Source organism: Protopterus annectens, chromosome 8.part1 (assembly GCF_019279795.1).
Source record: "Protopterus annectens isolate FY-2018-M chromosome 8.part1, PAN1.0, whole genome shotgun sequence".
In the NCBI taxonomy this organism is placed as follows: domain Eukaryota; kingdom Metazoa; phylum Chordata; order Ceratodontiformes; family Protopteridae; genus Protopterus; species Protopterus annectens.
Window position 1 is genome coordinate 478559082 of NC_056742.1, and position 23628 is coordinate 478582709.

Below are 23628 nucleotides of genomic sequence, written 5' to 3' on the forward strand. Positions count from 1 at the left end.
CCTTCTTCAACACTCATGTCTGACTGTCAGAGATCTTCTTTTACACAATCCATCCATCTCTTTGCTGGACGTCCTCATTTCCTTTTATCTTCTTCTTGTCTGTTGACGTTGTTCCAAGACTTTTCTGTACTTGCAACTATATTTATGCATTTTCTCCATTTCTTGCCATTTCATCTGATCCTTCACCTTATATTGTTTCTTTTTGTTTTTTGGCACATTCAGTTGCTGCCTGATTTTTATCTACTTCTGGTTTGATTTCCATTCTAACTTGACAACAATATGCTTTTGCTAAACTAGGCAGGGAAGTCATCTTAGACTTATTCTCCTCATGTTTTAAAACTTTAACAATGTTTGAGTCTTGTGAAGTCAGCAGATATGTATGCAGTCCCATGGCTGCAAATCTATACATGTAATCAATTTCAAGGAGGCCTATACCTCCTTCAGAATGGAGAATACATAGTCTTGGTGTAAAGGTTGCTTTTGCACATTTATCAAGACCAAATGAAATTCTTATATCATCTGAAAAAGTTTTACCACTTGCAGTTGTTCTTCAACTATACACTTTTAAATCATCCACAAAAAGAAAATGAAAAGTCTTTACATGTTGTTGTTTTCTGGGAGCTAAATTTTAACCATGACCTAATCTGTTAAGTAAACAGCTTAATGAGTTAAGAGCAAAATAAAAGAGCAGCAGTGACAAAGAGTCACCCTGGAATATCCCCCGTTGAAATTTTATCTCTGAAATAATTGTCCGTTATCATGGCTGAACTGCAAAGTGATCTGCTACTGTTTCATGGTTGGTGTAATGTAATCGATCAGTGTAGGGTTTATACATGAATGTGGAATGCTATTAAATGATTTTTTGTAGTCTATCCATGCCATACTTATATTCTTCTCCCTTTTACAGTTCTCTATTATGATTTTATTTAACAAAAATGATCCTTTGATCCATATGGCTTTCTTTTGTTACCCTTTTGTTCTATAGCCATGACTGAGTTTTCTTCTAAAGGACTATAGACTCTGTCAGCAACAGTTCCAGTATATAGTTTATACGTTGTTGGAAGACAAGTTATTGGTCTATAGTTTTTAGGATAGTTTGCAAGATCGCTCTTAAGTAGGAGTATTGTTTTTCCTGTTGATAACTAGGTTTGTGTCTGTTCAAGATGCTTATATAAATAGCTCTTACTCAGGGCAAAATCTTCAAGTAAAGATGCTAATACTTTCAGCCAGAACTTAGGTACTGCATCTGGGCCTGGGGTTTTCCAACTGGGAGCTCTTCTTAATTTTGTTTCAATCTTTCTCTCCGTAACTTGATCCCATTTTGTATCATGGACATTTGAACTTCTTATTCTTTCTTTTACTTCTTCCATCCATTCAGCATCTTTATTGTGCTTCACAGGATCTTTATAGATATTTCTCCAAAATGTATTTATTTCTTCGTTTTTTGATGATGTTTCAATTCCTTTTGCCTTGTTTGCCAATTCTCTATGAAACCTTTTTGGGTCATCAGTAAATTGCTTATTTTGTACTTTTCCTTTATATTTATCTGCACATCTACATTTTTTGATTTGTGCTGATATTTTTAGTTTATTATTTGCGATAGTGCACAATAGATCCTTATCTGTTTTGATACTTTGCATTGGTTTTATCAAATCTATCTTTCTGAGTATTTTTGTTGATCTGTTCCCTTTTCTATACTCTTCTAACAGTGACAGTTCGTGCTTAATTGCTTTATAGTTTTCTCTATTCATTACTTCCATGATGGTATTTAATTTCTTCCCTTCCTTTCCCGTATTGCCCTGTGTTTCTGTGGTAAGACTTTATCTGTTATTAATTTAGCTGCACAGTAATATATATCCTATTTATTTCTGTTATATCACATAAAACTCTATGAACAGTCCTGATTACTGTGTTCATTTGTTTTATAAATCTTCTAAGGTTTGGGGTTTTATTGACTTTCTGTGGTCTATTTCTTTCATTGATTTTAATATGCATGTCTATCTCTATTAAATCAAGGAACTCTTCTCTTCAGATCATTTTCTTCTAAACTGAGGGCACATTCTTTGTTCTTCATTTCCTGTGGGCATTCTATAGAAAGTTCCAGAGCATCTTCCCATGCCACATCCTCTTCAGTTTCATCTTATGTCATCTGTTGTTCATTCATATGGGAACTCACTGCTCCATCACACCACAACATTGACTGCATCAGAGTTGCCACTGTTTCCTGTTCCTTCCTTTGCTGTGTAAGTCCAGCTGAAATTTTGTACTGGTTTCCTATGGAAGGCTCCAAAGTATCTTCATATGGTAACTGTTCAAATGTTTCCAGCTCCACTGGTTTCTCCTTAATTTGGGGATCCATCCCTCTATCTTGCTGTGATGTTATCAGATATAAATTTTCTACACTAAATCCTTCACTTTACAGGTTATCAATAACATCAGTTTCTCTTTCTTTAACTTCTCAATTACTAATTCTCTTTTTGACTTTTCCACTTTGTTGTCTTATTTTTTGTAGTGTAAAATATTCCATATCTGGATGCCATTGCCAGGATTTCTCTTCAAATATCAAAAGTCCTGGCATCAGTGCGCTTACCAGGATTGGGCACTTTTTTATCCTGGGTCTTGCATACCCAACAATCTCTTTTATTTTCTGTCCATGATATATGCTATATAAAGTGCAGTCTGTATATCAATGTCATCTTGGTGAGATTTTGTGAGAAACAGGGTTCACCTCATGAAGATACTCACCAGTACTTGATGATGAATTAATTTCCGGCAATACTGTTCTGCTTTGCTTGCTGATTTATCACCTCTCCATTTGGATCCTTTCTTTTTTAATTTCTCCAAGTCTTTTGGGTTTCTAATACCATGAAGAGCATGGGCCCTATTCCTAAGTCAAAGTATGATTAAAGTTCACGAAATTAATATTTTTTTCAATCTTTGATGTTAGCCAGAAGTCCTCTTTGTAGCACCAGCAATGTGCCCAGTAATGACTTTTGCAATTCATACAGAGTTACATGTATTGGCAACATATCAACGTATGATTGTAAATTCTGTTTTATAAGACCCGTTGCTCCCTGCTACTACTGCACCTGTCTGGGTATTTTTCTTCCACATTGCCCTCATTTCTGCCTGCAAATCCTGGCATTTTATGACTTTGTGTCTTTCCGGTCTCTCTGTATGTAAGACACTGTAGTCACTGGGTGTAGCAATTTCAATGATCAATTATACTTTTGTCTTCTTTTCATGGACTGCTATATCTGGTTTTCTCAGATTTATTCTTTGAACTGTCGATAGCGGTTGATCCCATGTGATAGAAACTTCATAATTTTGTATAATGGTTTGTGGCTCATGTTTTCAGTGTTTTTCACCTACTTCATTGTTATAATTTTTGCACAATCCCCAGTGCAACAGTCTTGCCACATTATTATGCCTTTCAGTATACAGGCCTTCTGCCATTAGTATATCACAACCAGCAACAAGATGTACGACTGTCTCCAATTCTGTTTTACAAAATCTACATTTGTCTGTTTCTCCCACGTGAAAATGAAAATAAAAACGCCTAACAAACACAGGGTACCTTCGCAGATGAAAATAGTCCAAAGGCATAAAAACACTGCTAAGGTATGGCTCCAGAACTCACAAACGTCACTGCATAAGTCCAAAGGCATAAAAATACTGGTGAAATAAGGCTCCATATCTCACAAACTTCAATCCAGCAATAGAAACTTTCTGGCAGTACTGTCTTTATTGCAACACAAGCGCTTTCACAATCAGCTTCATCAGGTGTATAAGCATACAATACAAACACACACCTTTATATCTTACTTCCAAATCACATAACCTTCATCAATTAACATTTAAAAAGATATTATTTATTACTTGCTGTATATAAAAGATTTTCATTTCTAAACAAAGTATATCATAACAATATAATACTTTCACAATGTAAAAAAAGAAATGAATATTAAAAACAAATAAATAGTAAAAATAACAAAAAACAAAGAGCCTATCTACGTAAAGCTCTTTTTCCAAGTACAGGTTTCATGGGCACACTATCATTAGGCCATGTCTATAATTTGCTCTAAGCATCACTATCCATTTTGCTTCCATCTCTTGTCCCTGAAACAGCGAGTTGAAAAGATAGTCAATGTACAAAGAGAAGATATTCAGCATTGTAGTGGAACCGCTTCTGAAGGGAATTTCCTGAATACTTCTACATGGAGTGCTACAACTGACTTAGGGGCAAGGAGGAAAGTAATTTTAACTACAGCAGAGGTACATAGGGCAGCAGACAGTGAGACATCTGCTATCACTGATGCTGTAGCATCAGCAGATATGAATAAATTGCTGGAAAACATGTCCTTATTTCACCAGTATTGTTATGCCTTTGGACTTATGCATTGACGTTTGTGAGTTCTGGAGCAATACCTTAGCAGTGTTTTTTATGCCTTTGTTTCTCCCACATGTTGAATGGACTTTGCCAACCATTGAGTACATAGTCCACTATCTTGGGACACCAATATTAACCTTTAATCCTTTGGTTTAAATTCATCCTTCATTAACCATTCCTGTGTTTGATCCTGACCAACATGAGTTTTTTCCAAGAGATTTCTATACTTGCAAATATATTTATGCATTTTCCACATATCTACCCTTCTCATCTGACCCTTCACCTTATATTCTTTCTTTTGTTTTTTGTTTTTTTTTTGCACATTCAGTTGCTGCCTGATTTTTATCTATTGCTGATTTGAATTCCATTCCTGCTTGACGCTGATAGGCTTCTGCTTAATTAAGCTGGAAAGTCATCTTAGACTTATTCTCCTCATGTTTCAAAACTTTCACTACATTTGCATCTTGTGAGGTCAGCAGATATGTATGCAGGCCCATGACTGCAGATCTATACATGTAATCAATTTCAAGGAGGCCCATATATCCTTCAGAACGGGGAATATATAATCTTGGTATGCACTCATTTTTATAAATCATTTAATGAGCATGAAGCATCCTTCTTGTTTTCCTGTCCAGTCTATCCAACACCTTTGGGGCCTGTCAATCACTCCAAAACTGTAAGTTAGGACAGGAAGAGCAAACTGGCTTATTGTTTAGCTTTGTTCTAGATGTCAATGCTGTTTTGAGTATTAATTTTACTCTTCCAAAATATTCCTTACTAAGTTTGATTTGTATTTGGTTCATGTTTTTTGTTGATCCTTCATCAGTTCCCAAATATTTATGTACTCCCTCTTGCTCAAGTTCTTTTATATCACATTCCTGTCCCAAACTGATGTTTTTCAGGTGCTACAGCTTTCCTGCTTTAAAGGTTGCTTTTACATATTTGACAAGACCAAATGACATTCTTATATAATCTGAAAATGTTTTGACCACTTGCAGTTGCTCTTTTAGTTCCTCATCTCATGAACTATAGAGTTTTAAATCATCCACAAAAGGAAGATGAGAAGTCCGTACACTTTGTTGTTTTTCTGGGATCCAAATTGTAACTGTGACCTAATCTGTTATATAGACAATTGATTAAGGGCAAGACAAAATAGCAGCAGTGACAGAGATTCACCCTGGAATATCCCCTTTTCAATTTTTATCCTTAGAATAATAATTTGTCCATTATCATGGCTTAACTGCAAAGTGGTTTGCCACTGTTTCATGGTTTTTGTAATGTAATTGATCAGTGTAGGGTGTATCTTATACACTTTTAAGCACTCTTTTATCCATGAACGGGGGACACTGATAAATGCTTTTTTGTAGTCTAGCCATGCCATACTTAGATTTTTCCCTTTTTATAGTTCTCCATTATGTCTTTAACAGCAAATGAACCTTGGTTCCATATGTCTTTCTTTTATTACTCTTTTGTTCTATTGTCATGATAGAGTTGTCTTCTAAATGACTATAGACTCTATCAGCATCAATTTCAGTGTATAGTTTTTATGTCATTAGAAGGCAAATCATTGGTCTGTAGTTTTTAGGATAGTTTGCAGGTTCGCGCTTAAGTAGGAGTATTGTTTTTCTTGTTCATAGGTTCATAGGTTCATAGGTAGGTACTAGGCTATTGGCCCTAGGGCCTATATAAGCCTAGCCAAAGGTACCCTGGCTTTCGCCACCCAAGAAAATTATTTTCCTGTGCCACTGTCAAGCAGAGCCACAGAAGTGATCCCTGGGGTGAATTTCCTATCTCCCATCCAATCATCAAGATTTTTCTTGAAGAGTGCTAATGTGGAGCTTTGTTTGATATAAATAGGTAGTTTGTTCCAGAGTAAGGGAAGTCTCTGGGACAGGAATCTATCCCTCCAGCATGTTCTGTTTATTGTGGTGACGAGGTTTATGTCCCTAGAGCATGTAGCTCGTAGGGATTGGGATTTCTTTAAGTGGAGCATGTCTAAAAGCTCTGGGTTTGACATAGCTTTGTGTATTAGGCAGAGATCGCCTCTGAGTAGGCGATATGCAATGGAGTAAAGCTGCAGTTTTTTGAGATGGTCTGCATAGGGCATCTCTTTGAGGCCGGTAATCCTCTTTGTGAGGTATTTCTGTAGTCTTTTCAGTTGTTGTAGATGTTTTGTGAGGTACATACCAAAAGGAGCATTGTACTCTATAATGGGTCTAATGAGTGATGAGTAGAGGGGAACAATGACCTCTTTTTTCCTGGATGAGAAACCTTTTGTGATGAGGTGTGCCACATAGAAGGATTTCCTGACTACTGTGGCGATGTGATTATCAAAGGAGAGACTACTGTCCACCTGTGTCCCAAGGTCTCTTATCACACTTTTGGTGTTAAGTAGACTATCACCTATGTGGTAGTTCATGGGTACTGAGTTTTTACCAAAAGGAATGACAATGCACTTGTTGGCATTGAGCTTGAGGCCATGGATTTGACACCAAGCATCTGTCTCAGCAAGGCCCCTTTTGTAGGATGTCCACATCTTTTGGAGTTTTGATTATGGCTCCTAGTTTGCAGTCATCTGCGAACTTCATTAGCCAAAGACCTTCTGTGTTGGCCTGTACTTCAGAGAAGTAGATACCAAACAGGAGAGGACCCAGGACTGAACCCTGTGGTACTCCACTTGTCACTGGTCTGAAGCTGGATTTGGAGTCTGCTACTTTCACAGTGTGGGTTCTGTCAGTGAGCCAGTTGGCAACCCATCTTATGACATAGGGATTTATACCTAGTTTAGTGAGTTTATCTATAATTCCAGAGTGGGGGATGGTGTCAAAAGCCTTGGCGAGATCTAGATAGACTGTGTGAACCACCTTACCCTCATCTACGACTTTGGTGACTGCTTCAAAGAAGTCTGTCAGGTTTAGGAGACATGATCTGCCTTTTACAAACCTGAACTGGGTGGGGTCCTGAGTTTGGAGATTACCAATGTAATTGTTTATAAGTTCTATGATGATACGCTCCATATCCTTGCAGACCAGGCTCGTTAGGTTAATGGGGCTGTAGTTTCCGGGGTAAAGTTAGCACTGAACCTATCTGCCAGGATGTTGGCAAGTTGTTGTTAAGCAGGCTGGTTTTGGGGAGTCATACATGATCATTAAGACCCTTATAATATTCCTGTCTATTCTGAGTCTATCAATGATTTCCTCATTCTCAAAATTATATTGTGTTATTGTCTACCTATTTCTCTACCTTCTTGACAGGTGAGCATTGCTGGATGCAAGCAGTTTTGCCTTGGCCAGAACAAGCAGCTCACACTTGGAAATAGGCTAACATCAAAGGACAGCATCACTGTGGATTGGAAAGTAGATAGATAAGGCACAATTCCACCCTTTATAACAACTCTGGGCAGGGTACAGAAATGTGTAAATTTATGACTCTAAATAACAAACAGGTAGGCAAGGATTTATTAGCATATACAATTTTACATCCTTTTTCATTCACATCTCATTATTTCTGCATTTGAATAAATGCATTCATATAGGTTCATAGGTTCATAGGTAGGTACTAGGCTATTGGCCCTAGGGCCCATACAAGCCTAGCCAAAAAATGTACCCTGGCTTTCGCCACCCAAGAAAATTATTTTCCTGTGCCCCTGTCGAGCAGAGCCACAGAAGTGATCCCTGGGGTGAATTTCCCATTTCCCATCCAATCATCAAGATTTTCCTTGAAGAGTGCTAATGAGGAGCTCTGTTTGACATAGATAGGTAGTCTGTTCCAGAGTATGGGAAGTCTCTGGGACAGGAATCTATCCCTCCAGCATGTTCTGTTTATTGGGGTGACAAGGTTTAGGTCCCTAGAGTGTGTAGCTCAGAGGGATTGGGATTTCTTTAAGTGGAGCATGTCCAATAGCTCTGGGTTTGACATAGCTTTGTATGTTAGACCCCTGAGTAGGCGATATGCGATGGAGTAAAGCTGTAGTTTTTTGAGACAGTCTGCATAGAGCATCTGTGGGCATCAGACATTGGTGTAAACATTCTCTATGAATCGATGTTTTGTTGTGCTTCTTCACAAAGTGGGACAATCTCCTCCATGCTTTAATGTAATGACTATGGATACAATCACATTTTTCAAAAGGCTGTGGATGAGATGGATAGTTGCTTATGAGAATGTTAGACAGTAGTAGACATCTTGAAATCAGCTGATATGGCATTGAGCCATCAGAAAACCACTACTGGGTATTCACTATTAAAGGCCAGGTTAAATGTACACAACTGAAAGAGGTTTGAAATGATAATTCTTAGTACATTATCTTTCAGACCACATACTGAGAAGTTTTCTATAAAATCATTTTTGGTGTGAATTGAGGGCATTTAGCAATATATCTCCACAGGATATCATTCCACTGTATAAATCTGTTGTTAGTTGAGTTTTCTTGATGTCATTATTTTTCATATTAGATTATTTTAAGAAAACAGATAAAATGAAGAAATGGTGGACTAAAATAATACTATGACCGATACAGTTTGGTTATGAATTCAGGTTAATTAGTCTAAATTTATACCCACTGTTACAACTTACTTGAAATGTGCTCTACTTTTGATGTTTATAAATGTCAGCGATAATTTTCTTTTTCATAGTTTGATCCTAACCATAAACCATGTTCATCTTAAAATGGTAGTTGCATAATGTCCACATTCCCATTATGCAGGCGCAGAGATTCCTGGACTTTGTCAGCACAAATGTTATGGACCAGCTAGTCCATATACCCACTAGAATTGCTTATATCCTTAACCTGATGCTCTAAAACATGGGAGAACTTTGTACCTGTCCATGTGTAACATCCTTACGTGTCAGGGTTGACCATGAAGCAGTCTGCTTTGAAATTAAGCTAAGAACTGTAATCCCATCTAATCCTCAGATGTTTAGGAATTATTCCAAAGCTAACCTCCTACTACTGAATAATACCCTGGTAAAACTTCAAGGCCCCCCCCCTCCAATCTGCATGTACTCCATTGCCAGTGAGGAAATATTTACAGAAACTCTATAACATCATGTAAACAACTGCAATGAAGCCACAGTACCTACTCAGAATAAGCAAAAGGCGAACAGAAAGAGCAAGCCAGCCTGGTGGAATCACAGTATCAACAAACTATGTAAAAAAAGGAATAAAATAATAACAAAATCTAGGAAAGGCAATGTCTAACAAGATAAGGAATTGCTCATCAAAATAAATAAGAAATTCAGGAGTCTTATCAAGTCTACCAAAACCAGATTTCAGGAAAACATAGTCTCACAGGCAAAAGACAACTGGATTAGTTGCAAAAATGAAGCAAGTAACACCAAAATTAAAAAGCATGCTTTGCACGATGCACTTAGAAATATTTACAAACACTAAGTCGTTGAATGAACTATTAACATAACTGTTAAGACATTGCTGAGGTTTGCTGGCATTCATGAGGACATACGTATTTTTTAAAAAGACTTTATGACCTGAGAGAAGAAATCATTATATTTTGGTCAACCAAAACTTACATTGTATAATTTTTTTCAAGGACAGAGATTTGAATATGAAATTATGTTACCTTGCAAACATGTTTCAACTTTTGAAAGAGTTTAATTTAACTTCAGGGACCACACAAAATATCAAAGGTAAAAGAAGAAAATTAAACTTTGGACACAAATAACATCTGCTTTGATAATTTCAACACCTCAACTGTCCAAATGAATAAGGCAAAAAAGGAGAAATGAGGATTACAGTTTTAACCAACTAAAATCTTATGAATCATTTGAAAATGGTGCCAGTTAAATTTGAATATTATTTTCCATCAAGTGAGGATCCAAGAGTTTTTTTGCTTCTTTTCATCAGTTCTGGATCCTTTTAATGTCAAAGAATGAACTATCTACAAATGAAGATCTGGTTGGCTAGTCTTTTCTTGGACATTGCACTGAACAATCTGAAGATTATGTTGACTCTTGATATAAGTTGGGTGAAAATTCATAGTGAGTATGGAGCTTTAAATGAAAATCATTTTAGAATAATTGTCCTTTTTCTTCTATGTACTACAACCAAAAAATGAAATACAGGAATAGGTTAAATTTGGCACCTACATTAAGGCATCTTTAATAAACAATATATCAGATATTGACAACTTCTGTTATGCAATGCAAGCGCATCCTTCTCACTGAGATCATGCACGTTTGAAATCCTGCAAGCCTGGAGCAGATGATGCAGGTAAAATGAAAAATGTGTTCTTGGAAGTAGTGCACATATGATATCCAGTGTAAGAGCCTTCAGACTGACCTGGCTGTATTCGATATGGCTACACCGGGCGTTGTGCATACTCTACGAGAAGTATAACCAGGTATGGTCTGCAAGCTATCAAAAACAACACAGGAACGTCCTCATGCTTCAAACTTTTAATAAAACCAAAGTTTTCAAGAAAATTTATATGCCAATGCTAAAAAAAATACAAAACAGCAATCCATTTAAATAGCTGTCACATGAATTAAAAAATCAGAACACAGGAAATTGTTATTTAAATATCAGAATATTTAAACATGTAAAGATTTCATTTTTAAAAACTGGTTTAATGCTTAATGTTTTATTCAGTTCAGGATATTTGCCAGCACAAAAATAATTAATGCATTTGAGTTCAGCACAAAGAAAAATTCATCCCTCGAATATTAGAGCGCAGAGTAGCAATAGTTCTAAATGTGAACTTAGACTATTACCATTCTCATAAACATGTTTAACTAATGGCTTGGTCTCTTATTTTGAGGTAAAAGCAAATAAAATGACCATTTTGTTTAATTCACTCAAGCCTGGCTAGACGGTTACTGAGGTGTTCCTTATTTTCTTGCAACAGCACCATGAAAACATTTGCTGCAGAGCAGCACAGATACCTAACAAGTAATGTACATCTTATAAATTTTCACTGTGTGTGTGTCCATTCATGCACAAAGGGCACAACAGCTCTAAACTAGTGCATGCAGTTTCCAAGCTATGTGAATATGGTGATGTACTTTCTTAATTAATGACTTGTGAGAGATGATTTGGTGAGAGTGTGTTCTCTTAAGTATGCCATGTTATGTGTAGCTGAGTATGTGCCCTTTGTGCTGGTTCATATCATCATTTGGTGTACATGCTACATTTGGGTGAAGGTGTGTATCCTGAGCTGGCACGTGCAGTGTCAGGGAACTGTGTGAAGATGATGGTATGCCTTCTAACCTGCTGCTTGTAGTCTACATGCCGTGTGTCACTGATGGTACATCTCTGAATAGCTGCATGCAGTTTTCTGGCAGTGTGTGGCAGAAAGTGCATCTACCAAACTGGTGCATGCAGTTTTCAGGTTGTTTGTGGTTTAGTCTCTGAACTGAAGAATGAAGTTTTCAAGTTGGAAATAAGTGAATTCATGCATGTAGGTTTCAGTTCATGAGTGGCTGAAGGGAAACAGTCTTCACCTCAACTTTCTAGGTTGTGTGTCACCATAGGTATGTCCTCAGAATAGTTGAATGCAGCTTCCAGTTTATATGTTAGCGAGACTGTACCCTGTAATACTGTGAGGTTTCTAATTGTTGTATGAAAAGGGGTGTGTTTCTACCTTGTGGGAAGGTGAATGCATGCTGTCTTAATTGGTGCAAATGTTTCCAGATTGTGTGCTTCGATGTAATGGTGGGTGTCCTCTGAAGTGGTGTAAACAGTTTCCAGGCTGAGTGATAATAAAGTTAATTGTCTGTACTGAGAATGATATACAGAGCTATGACGAAATGTAGCAATAGTTAAAAAGGCATCCATATATATACTTGAAGTATGCTGATTTTGGCTGTTGTTGTTTTTTGAATTAAACTGTAATAAAATCAGACACTTTTCCATGAGCTAAGACTATTTTGCTATCATTATATAATTGCTCTATCAAATCCTTTGTATTCCTATCATAAGTATGACTCTTACTTGACTTCTTTTCTAAACAGCCATTGCTCTGATCCTGTACTGAATGAGCATGTCTTACGTGTGCTGTAAATATGTTTATGTCCTACAATGCTATACTTATGATGGAGAGTATGGGACTCAATAAAATGTTACCCTGCATTAGGTTTTATCCTGCATGGTTTGATATACCCCAAAAGACTGCTTGTGTTAGTGTATCCTTAATCACGTACCTAGTGGACTGATGTTCCCTAGCCTGCTCCTGCAAAAAGCACTTTGGCCCAATGTAATTTATGTAGGAAATAACATTCATAAAGTTAATAAGTAAACACTTTGTGCTTTCCTGTTTTCAGCTGTACACAGGAATGGCTTATAAGACAAGTATTAATAAACCAGTAATGCATGAGTAATTGAATTAGTAAAGTATCTTTTGCTGAAGAGGTACATATCAGATGATGTTTTGCTAATTAAATGAGCACCTCAACTGAGAGTTAACTTTTTTGTTAAAGGTGATATACACAAAAGGAAAGGCAGTAGAGAAACAGAATTCTAGGTAAATACGAGTATCGGTTAAATTTGTATTACCTTCTTCAGAATGAGAAATCTGATAAAACCAAATGATGTTCTCAATTCCAAAAACTAGTACATAAATGATAACAAATGTCACAACCATTTTAGCTGCTTGTTCCTCTGCTGAGTTTTTATCATTTCGATCAGAGCTCCTCTTTCCTTTCATTTGTTTTCCATGTCTGTGCAAAGTCACAATTATGTAACTACTTGCAACTGCCATCAGGATTACAAATATTACATCTCTAGCAAAGAAAATCATTCCATTAACTGTAAGTAAAAAGCTGTTAGGATAAACTGTAAGACAATACCCTGAATTGATAACATATTTCAGGCCTGTAATGTTGGTATTAACAGTATTATACAGTGCTGGAGTTAAACTTGTTACTGTACTAATGGTTAAAATAAATGCTATAAGAAGCAGAAGGTGTTTCTGCATTTTTGCTTTAATAATAGCCCATGTGTGGTGAGTAGAAGCCAGTGTTGCCCCCTGGAAACAACTCAGCAAGCAGGTTAAACCAATGATCATTACCCGAGATGATCTAACAAAATGCCCATCAAATTTGCAGCCAAGGTCACTGTAAAAAGACTTTACACCAAGCAGAAAAAGTGCGTGAGGAATCCCAAAACTTGAAAGAAGTAATAGGTTTGCCCCTGTCAAAGTAAAAAGTATTGTCTCAGCAGGCAGCAAACATTTCTCCTTGTAAGCAATGCTGGACAGGGCTAGCACTATTACTGTATTACTAGTAAGGCCTAATGTAGTAGCAAATCCAGAGATGACTCCTTTTATGATCGGGCGCACTTCCATTGTCTTCCTGCAAATCGCTGGATTATAGCTGTGTTAGAATCTCAAAACAATAAATATGCATTTCAGTATGGCGATTTTATCATCTTCATATCTCCGTATTAAAAGCATACAATTTTTATTACATCATTCAATAAGCCAATAGCTAAGAGGTAGTTGGTGCAAAACATTCTTTACATTATTTAATTTATTAACTAGCTAATGAACAAAACTACCGTGACATCAGATTTTTATGACATTTGATTCACTAAAAGGTTCAATAGTTACATCTAAAATGGAACATACTTAGTAAAATGGAATTGGTATATGAAATGTTGCCAAGATTGGCAGAGAGCATTTGTCAATGTAGAGATAATAATGCTTCATTGAGTAAGCACTATTATTATATTATTATTAGTCAGGGGGAGTAGAAGGTAGGAGTCCTTTAGATCCTGCAGACTCTGTTCTTACCTTATACTGTCCATCATGTAGGGTTTTCTTGCCATTAGAAATGAAAGACATCCAGGCAAAACATCTTCATTTTAAAATTGTTAATTATAAAAAAGTATCTACTCATTTAATCATTTTGATATTAAAAACAGTTCCATCATCTAATGTTAGATATACAGATTAAGGATGTTTGATTTGCATTCAGAGTGAGGCTGTATGTCATGCATATGCAGAAAGGCTGTGCATTGCAATTCATCTTCTCTCATTGGAGATGTATGTGTGATAAGGCAATGCACTTATAAAATACATGCCAATAATAGTACTGCAGCGTCAGTGCACTCTGTGTGAGAGTATGTTACTCAGCAGAACAGAGCAATGTGACATCATACAGTGATGTGTGAGCAGAGATGACTATCAGTGAATTGCTATATAGTTCTCATCATAGTTACCTGACAAAGCAAAGAGAACTGTTCCCGCACCACAGTTACCAGACAAAGAAATGAGAACTGCTCCCTTTGGTAGTGTATTATAGCATGGTATGCAACAAAGTGTCACAAAGCACCTCAAACAAAAATAGTGAAACGTAACACTTGAAGTAACACATGTCACAGGTTTGTTTATGCTATCCATACTCATAATGAGATTGCGGTCATCTAGTTTGCACACTACATTTTTGTCGTCATAGTAACCTTAGGTGTAAGACACTATGCTGCTGGTTGCATAAAGCTGCATTTCCTGCATGATCATCCTTGCCCTGTATTTCTCATGGGGCATCTTAATAGCAGATCTCATTTGATTCAGTATGGTGGTCTGTATTCAGGTGTGTTAGTTATGATGGACAAAATACTGAGGATGAACAAAGGGCTGCTGTCAGTGATATAAGGTCATTCAATGATGATGCACATAAACTTCTTCAGAAATCAGAGTTTCAGGACTTGTCACAGTCTGTCAAAATTATTGGTAAAGAGATACCTTCCAGAGATGGTGGAGAGACATCCCCACATATTTTGAAGTCTTTGGGTTAATAGTAGAATATCCATCATCTCCAGAAGGAATTGCACCTCTTGTGGCTGTTGCCATTGTGCATACATCCTCTATGTCAGAAGATGCAGCCTAATATTCTTATGTGGGCAATCCTACCACAGACCAGTGACACAAACATGCAGAAAGGCATCCCAGTTCCCACAAAGCATGATGTTTGCAGTGTTTAAGATGAATCAACAAATGTTTAGGATTGTAATCCAATGACAGTTTTCTCACATAAAGAACACAATAGAGCTTGGCATGTGAGAGGATGCAGTGTACTACTATTGTGGGCTCATTGTGAATAGGGTCTTCCACTTCTTTTATATCCATGAGGATACTGATCTCTGTAATCACAAGGTACTACCTTTCTTGAGGCCTCTGGCTATGAACACAGCTGCAGTTAGCACACCTCAATATACAACAACAATTCCTATAAACCTTTGACATGGCAGAATATTTTCATGTTATTGATGTGTTCCAGTACTCTGTAGGGTGCATCCAGCACAACACAGCCACAAATTATTAGAGGTACCAGCACACCTTATTGTTGGTATAGATGGGGATCCATTCTTGCATCATATGATGGCACTCCTTCAGGGTGACAGGGGTCTCAGCTACTCTTACCCCTTGCCATCAATGAACATCTGAATGCAGTTTAAGGTTAGCCATTGCTACCACAGGTAGTATCAGCTACATCACCATTGATGGTTCTCCCTACATAGTCTAATGTGGCTCCAACTGTCACGCCCTGTGATGTGTTCCCTTGTGTGTTCTGTATCCCACTAAGTGTGCGCGTGTGTGTGTGTGTGTGTGTGTGTGTGTGTGTGTGTGTGTGTGTGTGTGTGTGTGTGTGTGTGTGTGTGTGTGTGTGTGTGTGTGTGTGTGTGTAGAGTCTTATAGGTTCATAGGTTCATAGGTTGGTACTGGGCTATCTGCCCGAAGGCATATATTAGCCCAGCCATGTTGTGCTGTATTCACCGCCCCTTTAGTAGTTCCCTAGACCCTTGTACTAGCAGCTAGAATCCTTGGCCCCTATCTTGTAGTGCTGTTGGTGTGATTCCCGGTGTGAACTTTCTGTTACCCATCCACTCATCAAGGTTCCTCTTGAAGAGTGATAGTGAGGGGCTCTGCCTTATGTAGATCGGGACCCTGTTCCATAGTAAGGGAAGTCTCTGCGAAGGGAATCTATCCCTCCAGCATGTTCTATTCATTGTTGTGTTGAGGTTTATATCCCTAGAGCGTGTAGCTTGAGTAGATTTGGTTTTGCTAAGATGGAGCATGTTCAACAGTTCTGAGTTGGACATGGCTCTGTACGTTAGACAGAGATCGCCTCTGAGAAAGCGGTATGCAACAGAGAACAGTCTTAGCTTTTTCAATCATGCTGCATAGGGCAACTGTTTGAGGCCAGTAATCCTCTTAGTGAGGTACCTCTGTGGTCTCTCCAGCTGCTGGAGATGCCTAGCCAGGTACATACCAATTGGTGCATTGTACTCAATAATGGGTCTGATGAGGGAAGAGTAGACGGGCACCATTACATCCTTAGATCTTGTTGCGAACCCTTTCATGATCAGATGGGTCACATAGAAGGATTTTCTAACCACTTTGGCAACATGGTTATCAAAGGAAAGCTGACTATCTAATTGAGTCCCTAGATGCCTTATTTCTTCTTCAGATTTCAGGGGATTACCTCCTATGTTGTAGTTTGCGGGTACTCTGTTTTTTCCAAAGGGGATTACTACGCATTTTTTTGCATTTAGCTTGAGACCATGGCTTTGACACCATGCATCAGTCTTATTTAGGCCCTTCTGGAGGATCTCCATGTTGGCCGTAGAATCTATTATAGCACCCAGTTTGCAGTCATCCACAAACTTAGTCAGCCACAGCTCTTCCCTGCTTGCCTGTACTTCTGAGAAGTATATGCCAAACAGGAGGGGCCCCAGGACAGAGCTCTGAGGTACACCACTCATTACTGGTCTGGATTCGGACATAGATCCTGCTACTCTTACTTTATGGGATCTGTCTGAGAGCCAGTTTGTGATCCATCTTGTGACGTAAGGGTTTATGCCCAGGCTGATGAGCTTATCAATAATACCTGGTGCTGTATGGTGTTGTGTCCCTCTTCTGCCTAAGTAATGATAACTATGACCCACGACACTTACCTCCTGTGCTTTATTGAGGTGATGCCTGACGTAGACTGTGCACTGACCAGCATAGCCTGAGTCACATATACCTGGGCAATTCGAGAAACACTGTATGCATTAGGTTTAATATGTGTATCGTTAACTGTCACTGCTTGGTTACTATGGCCGCCAGTTGTCAATATTTCACCAGAACTGCTATATTCTGTACTTCTCACTGCCTCGGGGTCCTACTGTCATATGTGAATGTAATTTCCTCTTTGTCATTACAATCGTCTCTTGCTGTTGCTTCTGTTGTGCTGTGTGGGGCAAGTTCTGCCACATGGAACTCCTCAATCTGTTAATGTAATATCATGTTGTGCTGCAAAGTACATAGAAATAACAACTTGCTGACTGTGTCTGGGGTATTGCAATGCCTCATTAAATGTGTCAGTGCATCAGAATCAAACCTTTAGTACACTGAAATGACAGTCAGTGATATTTTGCATACCATCACTTGTGCTGTTGGATTACCTACCAGGTTGTTCAATGACAGCTTGTCAAACCTGGAAAACTGCTGGCACAGCTGATCGAAAATCAGTTGATTGAGCATGACAGCAGTTGTACTATACAAGACAGCAGTAATGTTGCAATTAAGGAATTTGTACTTTCTCCACTGTAGTGTGATCTTAGAGTTGGTATATATATTTAGCAGATGCTATGTGGGTGCAGCCCCCCACACACAATGGGGATTCATGGGGGGCTACCCATTGCAGAAAATATTTTTTTTGTGTTGAGTTTTTCGATTGGCTGCTGATTGATAAGTTGTGCTCGATCAGTTGTTATTTGACAAATGAACGTTTAAACCAGTTGTAGAACTTTTGTGCTATTATGTGACATTTCAGTTGCAGTTTGGGGCTGATGAACAGTAGCATTAGTCAGGGCTGGCGGGGGTATTCAGCATCACATGCCACAGACAGCATCATTTTTGGAAGTATTAGTAGACACTCATGTTATCAATATACCTTTGTTTTATTTATTCCGCTTGCATTAAACCACTACATTAATCTGTATTCACTTGAGTGGAAGCAACAATACAGTTGAGATATGCACCAAATATAGGAGTCGTGTACTTTGCCAGAGTGATGCACACAAATACTGAAAGTATTCCCTTCTGTTTTGCATATTACTCTTCAATTAAGGAAACAGTAGCCCTTCATGCTAACATACCTTCTTGAGTGATGTCCACGTTAGGTCTGGGAGAGGAAACCAGAACACCTGGATAAATGCCATATACAGAGACAAGAATTACATGCAGGTTCCACACAAAAGAAATCACAGCCAAAGACTAAACCAAACAACTAATTACTGTGGGACAGCAAGAGTCTCACTGTGCTGCTGTGGAATGACCAGTTGCTGTCACAAACATGCTGTCCAGTCTGCCACAGATAGCAACTCATTGTGTTCAGGGCTGATGTCTGACTGTAATAGAAAGTTAAATAAATTTTAGATAGGTAGCTATTGTTAAACTCATGATGATCATTCTTCCAAACAGCCATTTTCATCTAAAGACAGCTCCCATACCAATCAATTACAGCTACTTTGTTTGCTGTGCACACTTCAGATGTCTGATTGTGTTTAAAAATAGCAACAACAAAGAAATCTAGCTAGCTTTGCACAAATACACGCTAATTATTCAAAGTCAGAATAATCACTGCTTAGCCTGAGCAAGTGAAAGTGGTGTTACTCACCTTTATCCAGAGAAAGCCCCAGTATCCACCAATTAAAGCCATAATTGCTTACTGTATACACCTCAGATATCAGATTGTAATCAAACAGAAATAATAACTAGCCACAGTAATTTTTTAACCTCCCCATGCACACACATCTCCAGCAATTACAGCAAATTCTATCTCTATGTACACCTCAAATGTTAATTGGTATGGAAGGAATGAATAAATACTTAAATAATAAACATATATCTACAACACACAAACACACACACACCAAATACAAAAATTGCATAAAAAAGTTGTGCATACTTCAAGTGTCTCATTTGGATCAAATAAATGAATAAGTAAATGCATAAATAATGGCCACATCAGAATAATATAGTGCAACCTATAATGCCTTCCTGTACACACACACACATACACACACACACACACACACACACACACACACACACACACACACACACACACACACACACACACACACACACACACGTGTCCTGTAATTAAAAAAAATTGTACAGCAGTGCACACTTCAGATAGCTGGTTGGGGCCAAACAAATGAATAAATAAATAAATAATGGCAATATATAGTTCATCTTCCTGCTTAGTGAACCTATATCATCCCTAGCAAACAGACACACACACACACACACACACACACACACACACACACACACACACACACACACACACACAGATGCAACAATCAAACCAAGCCACTTGTAAGACTGTGGGTGTGCATCTCAGATATCTGACTGTGATTAAATTAATGAATTAAAAAACAGCACTGGCAGAATACAGTGTGCAGACTTTTACATCCCCATGCATTTAGGCCTCTTAGCTTAAGAATCAGAGGCAAAGTTACAAAATAATGGGAACTGAAGAGCTCAAATTAGGACAGACATTACTTTATATACATAGAAAGTTGCTAGAATAATATGCTTTGAAATATTATGCTTTTTTGAAGGCCATATCATCTGAAACTGAAATATGTGTCATCATTTAGTGACTGCAATCCTCAATGATTTTTCCAGAAAAAACATACATTTCATTTAATGTGGATTAGACTAATATATGGGGCAGAATCAGGCATATTCTGTTAAGTCATAGGTTCATAGGTTCATAGGAGATTACTAAGCTAATGGCATAAAAGCCTTTACAAGCCTAAATAATATAACCCAATTTTACCCAATATATGGCCCCTAGGAGCAAGAAGATGGCATGGGTCTGTACAATATAACTTGAATATCTTGCAGATTTTCCCCATCAATAAGGGCCATAGGTGCTACCCCATTTGTGAATTTGCAATTCCCCATCCACTGATCCAAACTGCATTTGAAAAGAGCCAGGGAAGGTCCCTGCTTAGCATAAAAAGGAATTCTGTTCCAAAGAAGGGGCAATCTCTGAGACACATATCTGTCTCTCCAGCATATTTTAAGTCACCAAGTTTAGACTGGATGATTCTCATGCCATTTGACTTGTGGATGTGTAGCAGCTCCATCAGGGCTGGATTTGTGAGTGCCTTGTAGGTCAGCCATAGGTCATCTCTTAATAGTTGGTAGGTGACAGAGTAAAGGGGTAGGGCTTTTAATCTATCCACATTGGACATGTTGTTTACACCCTATATTTTCTTTGTGACAAACCTCTGAGGGCACTCTGGGTGTTGTAAGAGCATCGTTAAGTACATGGCAAAAGGTGCATTGCACTCTATTATTGGTCTAATGAGGGCTGAGTACAGTGGGATTCTAATTTCCTTGGATCTAGATGCCATACCTTTACTTATAAGTTGTATCACATAGAAAGACTTTCTCACCACTCTGGATATATGGTGGTCAAAATTTAGGCTATTATTTATCTGTGTACCTAGATCACTCATCTCTGAGTCTACTCTTAGGGATGTGCTATTGATGTTGTAATTTGCAGAGGTGGTTGACTTCCCAAAAGATCTGATAATGCATTTTTTCACATTTAGCTTAAGTCCATGGTTCTGCTACCAATCATTTCTCTGATCTAGACCCTCCTGAAAGATATCTACATCATTGGGGAAGACAATGATTGTCCCCAGCTTGCAGTCATCAACATACTTTGTCATCCAGAGGCCTTCCACATTAGTCTTGACTACAAGGAAGTGTATTCCTAACAGGACTGGTCTCGGCACTGAGCCCTGTGGCACACTACTAGTAACTGACCTCTTCCTGGATCTGGATTTACCCACTTTAACTACATGTGCTCTTTCATTAAGCCTATTGGCTATCTGTCTGGTAATGTAGGGATGTAGGTCCAATTTTGTGAGTTTATTTATAATACCTGAGTGGGGAATAGTGTCAAATGCCTTAGCCAGGTCTAGGTAAGTGGTATGTACTGTTTTACCCTCATCCATGGCCTTAGCAACTTTGCAACGAAATCCACCAGATTTAGAAGGCATGACCTGCACTTGACAGTGCTGAAATGGGTCAGGTCCAGTGTTTAGAGGTTTCCTGTGTCATTATTTATGAGGTCCATGATTATTCTTTGCATGGCCTTACATATAAGAAAAGTCAAATTTATGGGTCTGTAATTTCCTGGGTCAGTAGATGTAGATGACTCCCCTTTATACAGAGAGATGACTGCTGCTGTCCTCCACTCTATTTGGACAAAGCTAGTCCAGAGGCTGGGGTTAAATAGAGATCCTACTGTGCATGATAAGTCCTGATTTAAGGTGTTTAAGAGGCAACCTGGTATGTTGTCAGGCTGGCTCCATTGAAGCCCTGTTTGTAGCTTTAGAGAGTGTAGTGGCAACCTGTTCTGTGTGATAATTGGTGGTATAGTGGTGAAGGCTATTTCTTGGGGGAGAACTGGGGGTGATGGGGAGGTAAAATTTGAGCTGAATTTGTTGGCCAGCAGATTTGTTATATCTTTCGGATGCCATCTACAACTAATTTTGCATGTTGTTGGGTGTTGTCCTTAAGATCGCAGAAGTAACTGAAAAATGCCTCATGGTTATCCTTTGCTTTGGAGGCTATATTTACCTCAAAATCTACTTTCAGAAACTTGACTAGTTCTCTGATTTGCTTGTTTAGATTAATGAGGGATTTTTTTGCTTTGCTGTGCACTTTCCCCTTACTTCTTAACAGGATTTTTGTCTTTTGTTGTACAACCTATCAATACCAGGGGTCCACCAGAGTGGCTTGTTTTTGTGGTTTGACCTGGGTTTATTTTGGCCTGGTACTGCCACTTCTATGCAGCTGTTTACATGGTCATACAGGGCTTTTGTGGATGCCTCTGCATAGGTTTCTGTGTTTTCTGGATTTGGGGGAGCTTGGGAACTAGCTATGCCATCTTTTAATAGGGGGTAAGTTAATTTACCTTAAAGAATTTCTTAAAGTTTTTGACGTTAGGTGGGGCGACTAGTTTTACCTTTATTTCAAGGGAAACCTCCTTGTGATCTGATCTTAACAGTGAAAACATCACACAGGGTGGTGCAGTGCATTTCCATATTTGTGAGTATCATATCTAGGATATTTGTTCCCCTAGTACAAGTGCAGACTAGCTGCTTCAAGGCATTCGAATTTACAAAGTCAAAAAAAATCTTTGGGCCTGCATGTTACTGGTCATGAATGCCTCCTAGTTAATGGAGTGGTAGTTAAAATCTCCTATGCATATGCTATTGGGCTGGATGATGAGTGATTCTATTAACTTCAGGTGTGATGTATGGGTTTCCTGTTTCATGCCAGGGGACTTGTAGCTAGCAAGAATATGGTAATAGATTTTTCCCATGGTTGGTTGGACATGGAGTACATCAAGCATGTCATATTGTTTGACCAGCCTTGAGATATGCTTATTTTTTATGTAGATAGATACACTTCCACCTTTTGTTCTTTCATATTCAGTGGGTGGTTGGACTGTATTAAAGGTGTTATAACCATGCACTACCAGGGTGCTTTCCATGGTTTTCAACTATGTTTCAGTAACTGCACAAATGTCTGCATTCTCCAGGGTGAGGAGAGTTTCTAGAGAGTGTAGTTTCTTGTTGAGACTCCTAGCATTGAACAGTAACACCTTTAGCTTGTCCTGAGTACTTTTCTTATGTTGGCAAAGGTTTGTCTGTTTAGCAATGCCTAAAAAATATACTATATGGGTTGGATGTTTTGGATAATATCTGAAATCCTAGAAGTGTCAAGTTAATACCATCACTGGCAAAGTAGCATGGCATGTCAACCATGTCCTCTCAGGCTGACAATTATTGGATCCCTTTGGAATGACACCAGTAGCTAAGCCAGTTGTTAAAGTCAATGATTTTCTGCTGGTAGTATGGCATCATCCTTGGAGACAATAAAATGCTGCTCAATGCTAAGCTCATGCCTGCCTGTGACACAGAGAGCTCAATCATGTCTCTCTTCACATATTCCGAGGAGGTACATCTCAGGACATTCTGCCCACATGAACTATGACTGAGTCATACTGACACTTAGGGGTAAGTGACATGAGCATAACTCTCAACCTGGAAACATCAAAAATCTGAACAGAGGCCCATAAAAAGTAGGTATATTTGGCCAAAAATCTGAACAGTGATTAAAATAAAATTTGCATATATAATGATGGAACCCCACCCACTCTGAATGAATTGTGGGATACCAACATTCAAACGCACACTGAAA

At 38.3% G+C, this 23628-nt stretch overlaps 1 protein-coding gene across 1 annotated transcript in view; it reads right to left on the reverse strand.

The window, feature by feature from the left end:
* LOC122810151 (olfactory receptor class A-like protein 1) overlaps nt 1-13686 on the reverse strand; it is a 79666-nt gene extending 65980 nt beyond the window's left edge. Inside the window, exon 1 of the mRNA XM_044081626.1 lies at nt 12897-13686. Within this exon, the coding sequence (XP_043937561.1) occupies nt 12897-13686 (790 nt within the window). The remainder of the gene's footprint in view (nt 1-12896) is intronic.
* Between the last annotated feature and the right edge of the window lie 9942 nt (nt 13687-23628).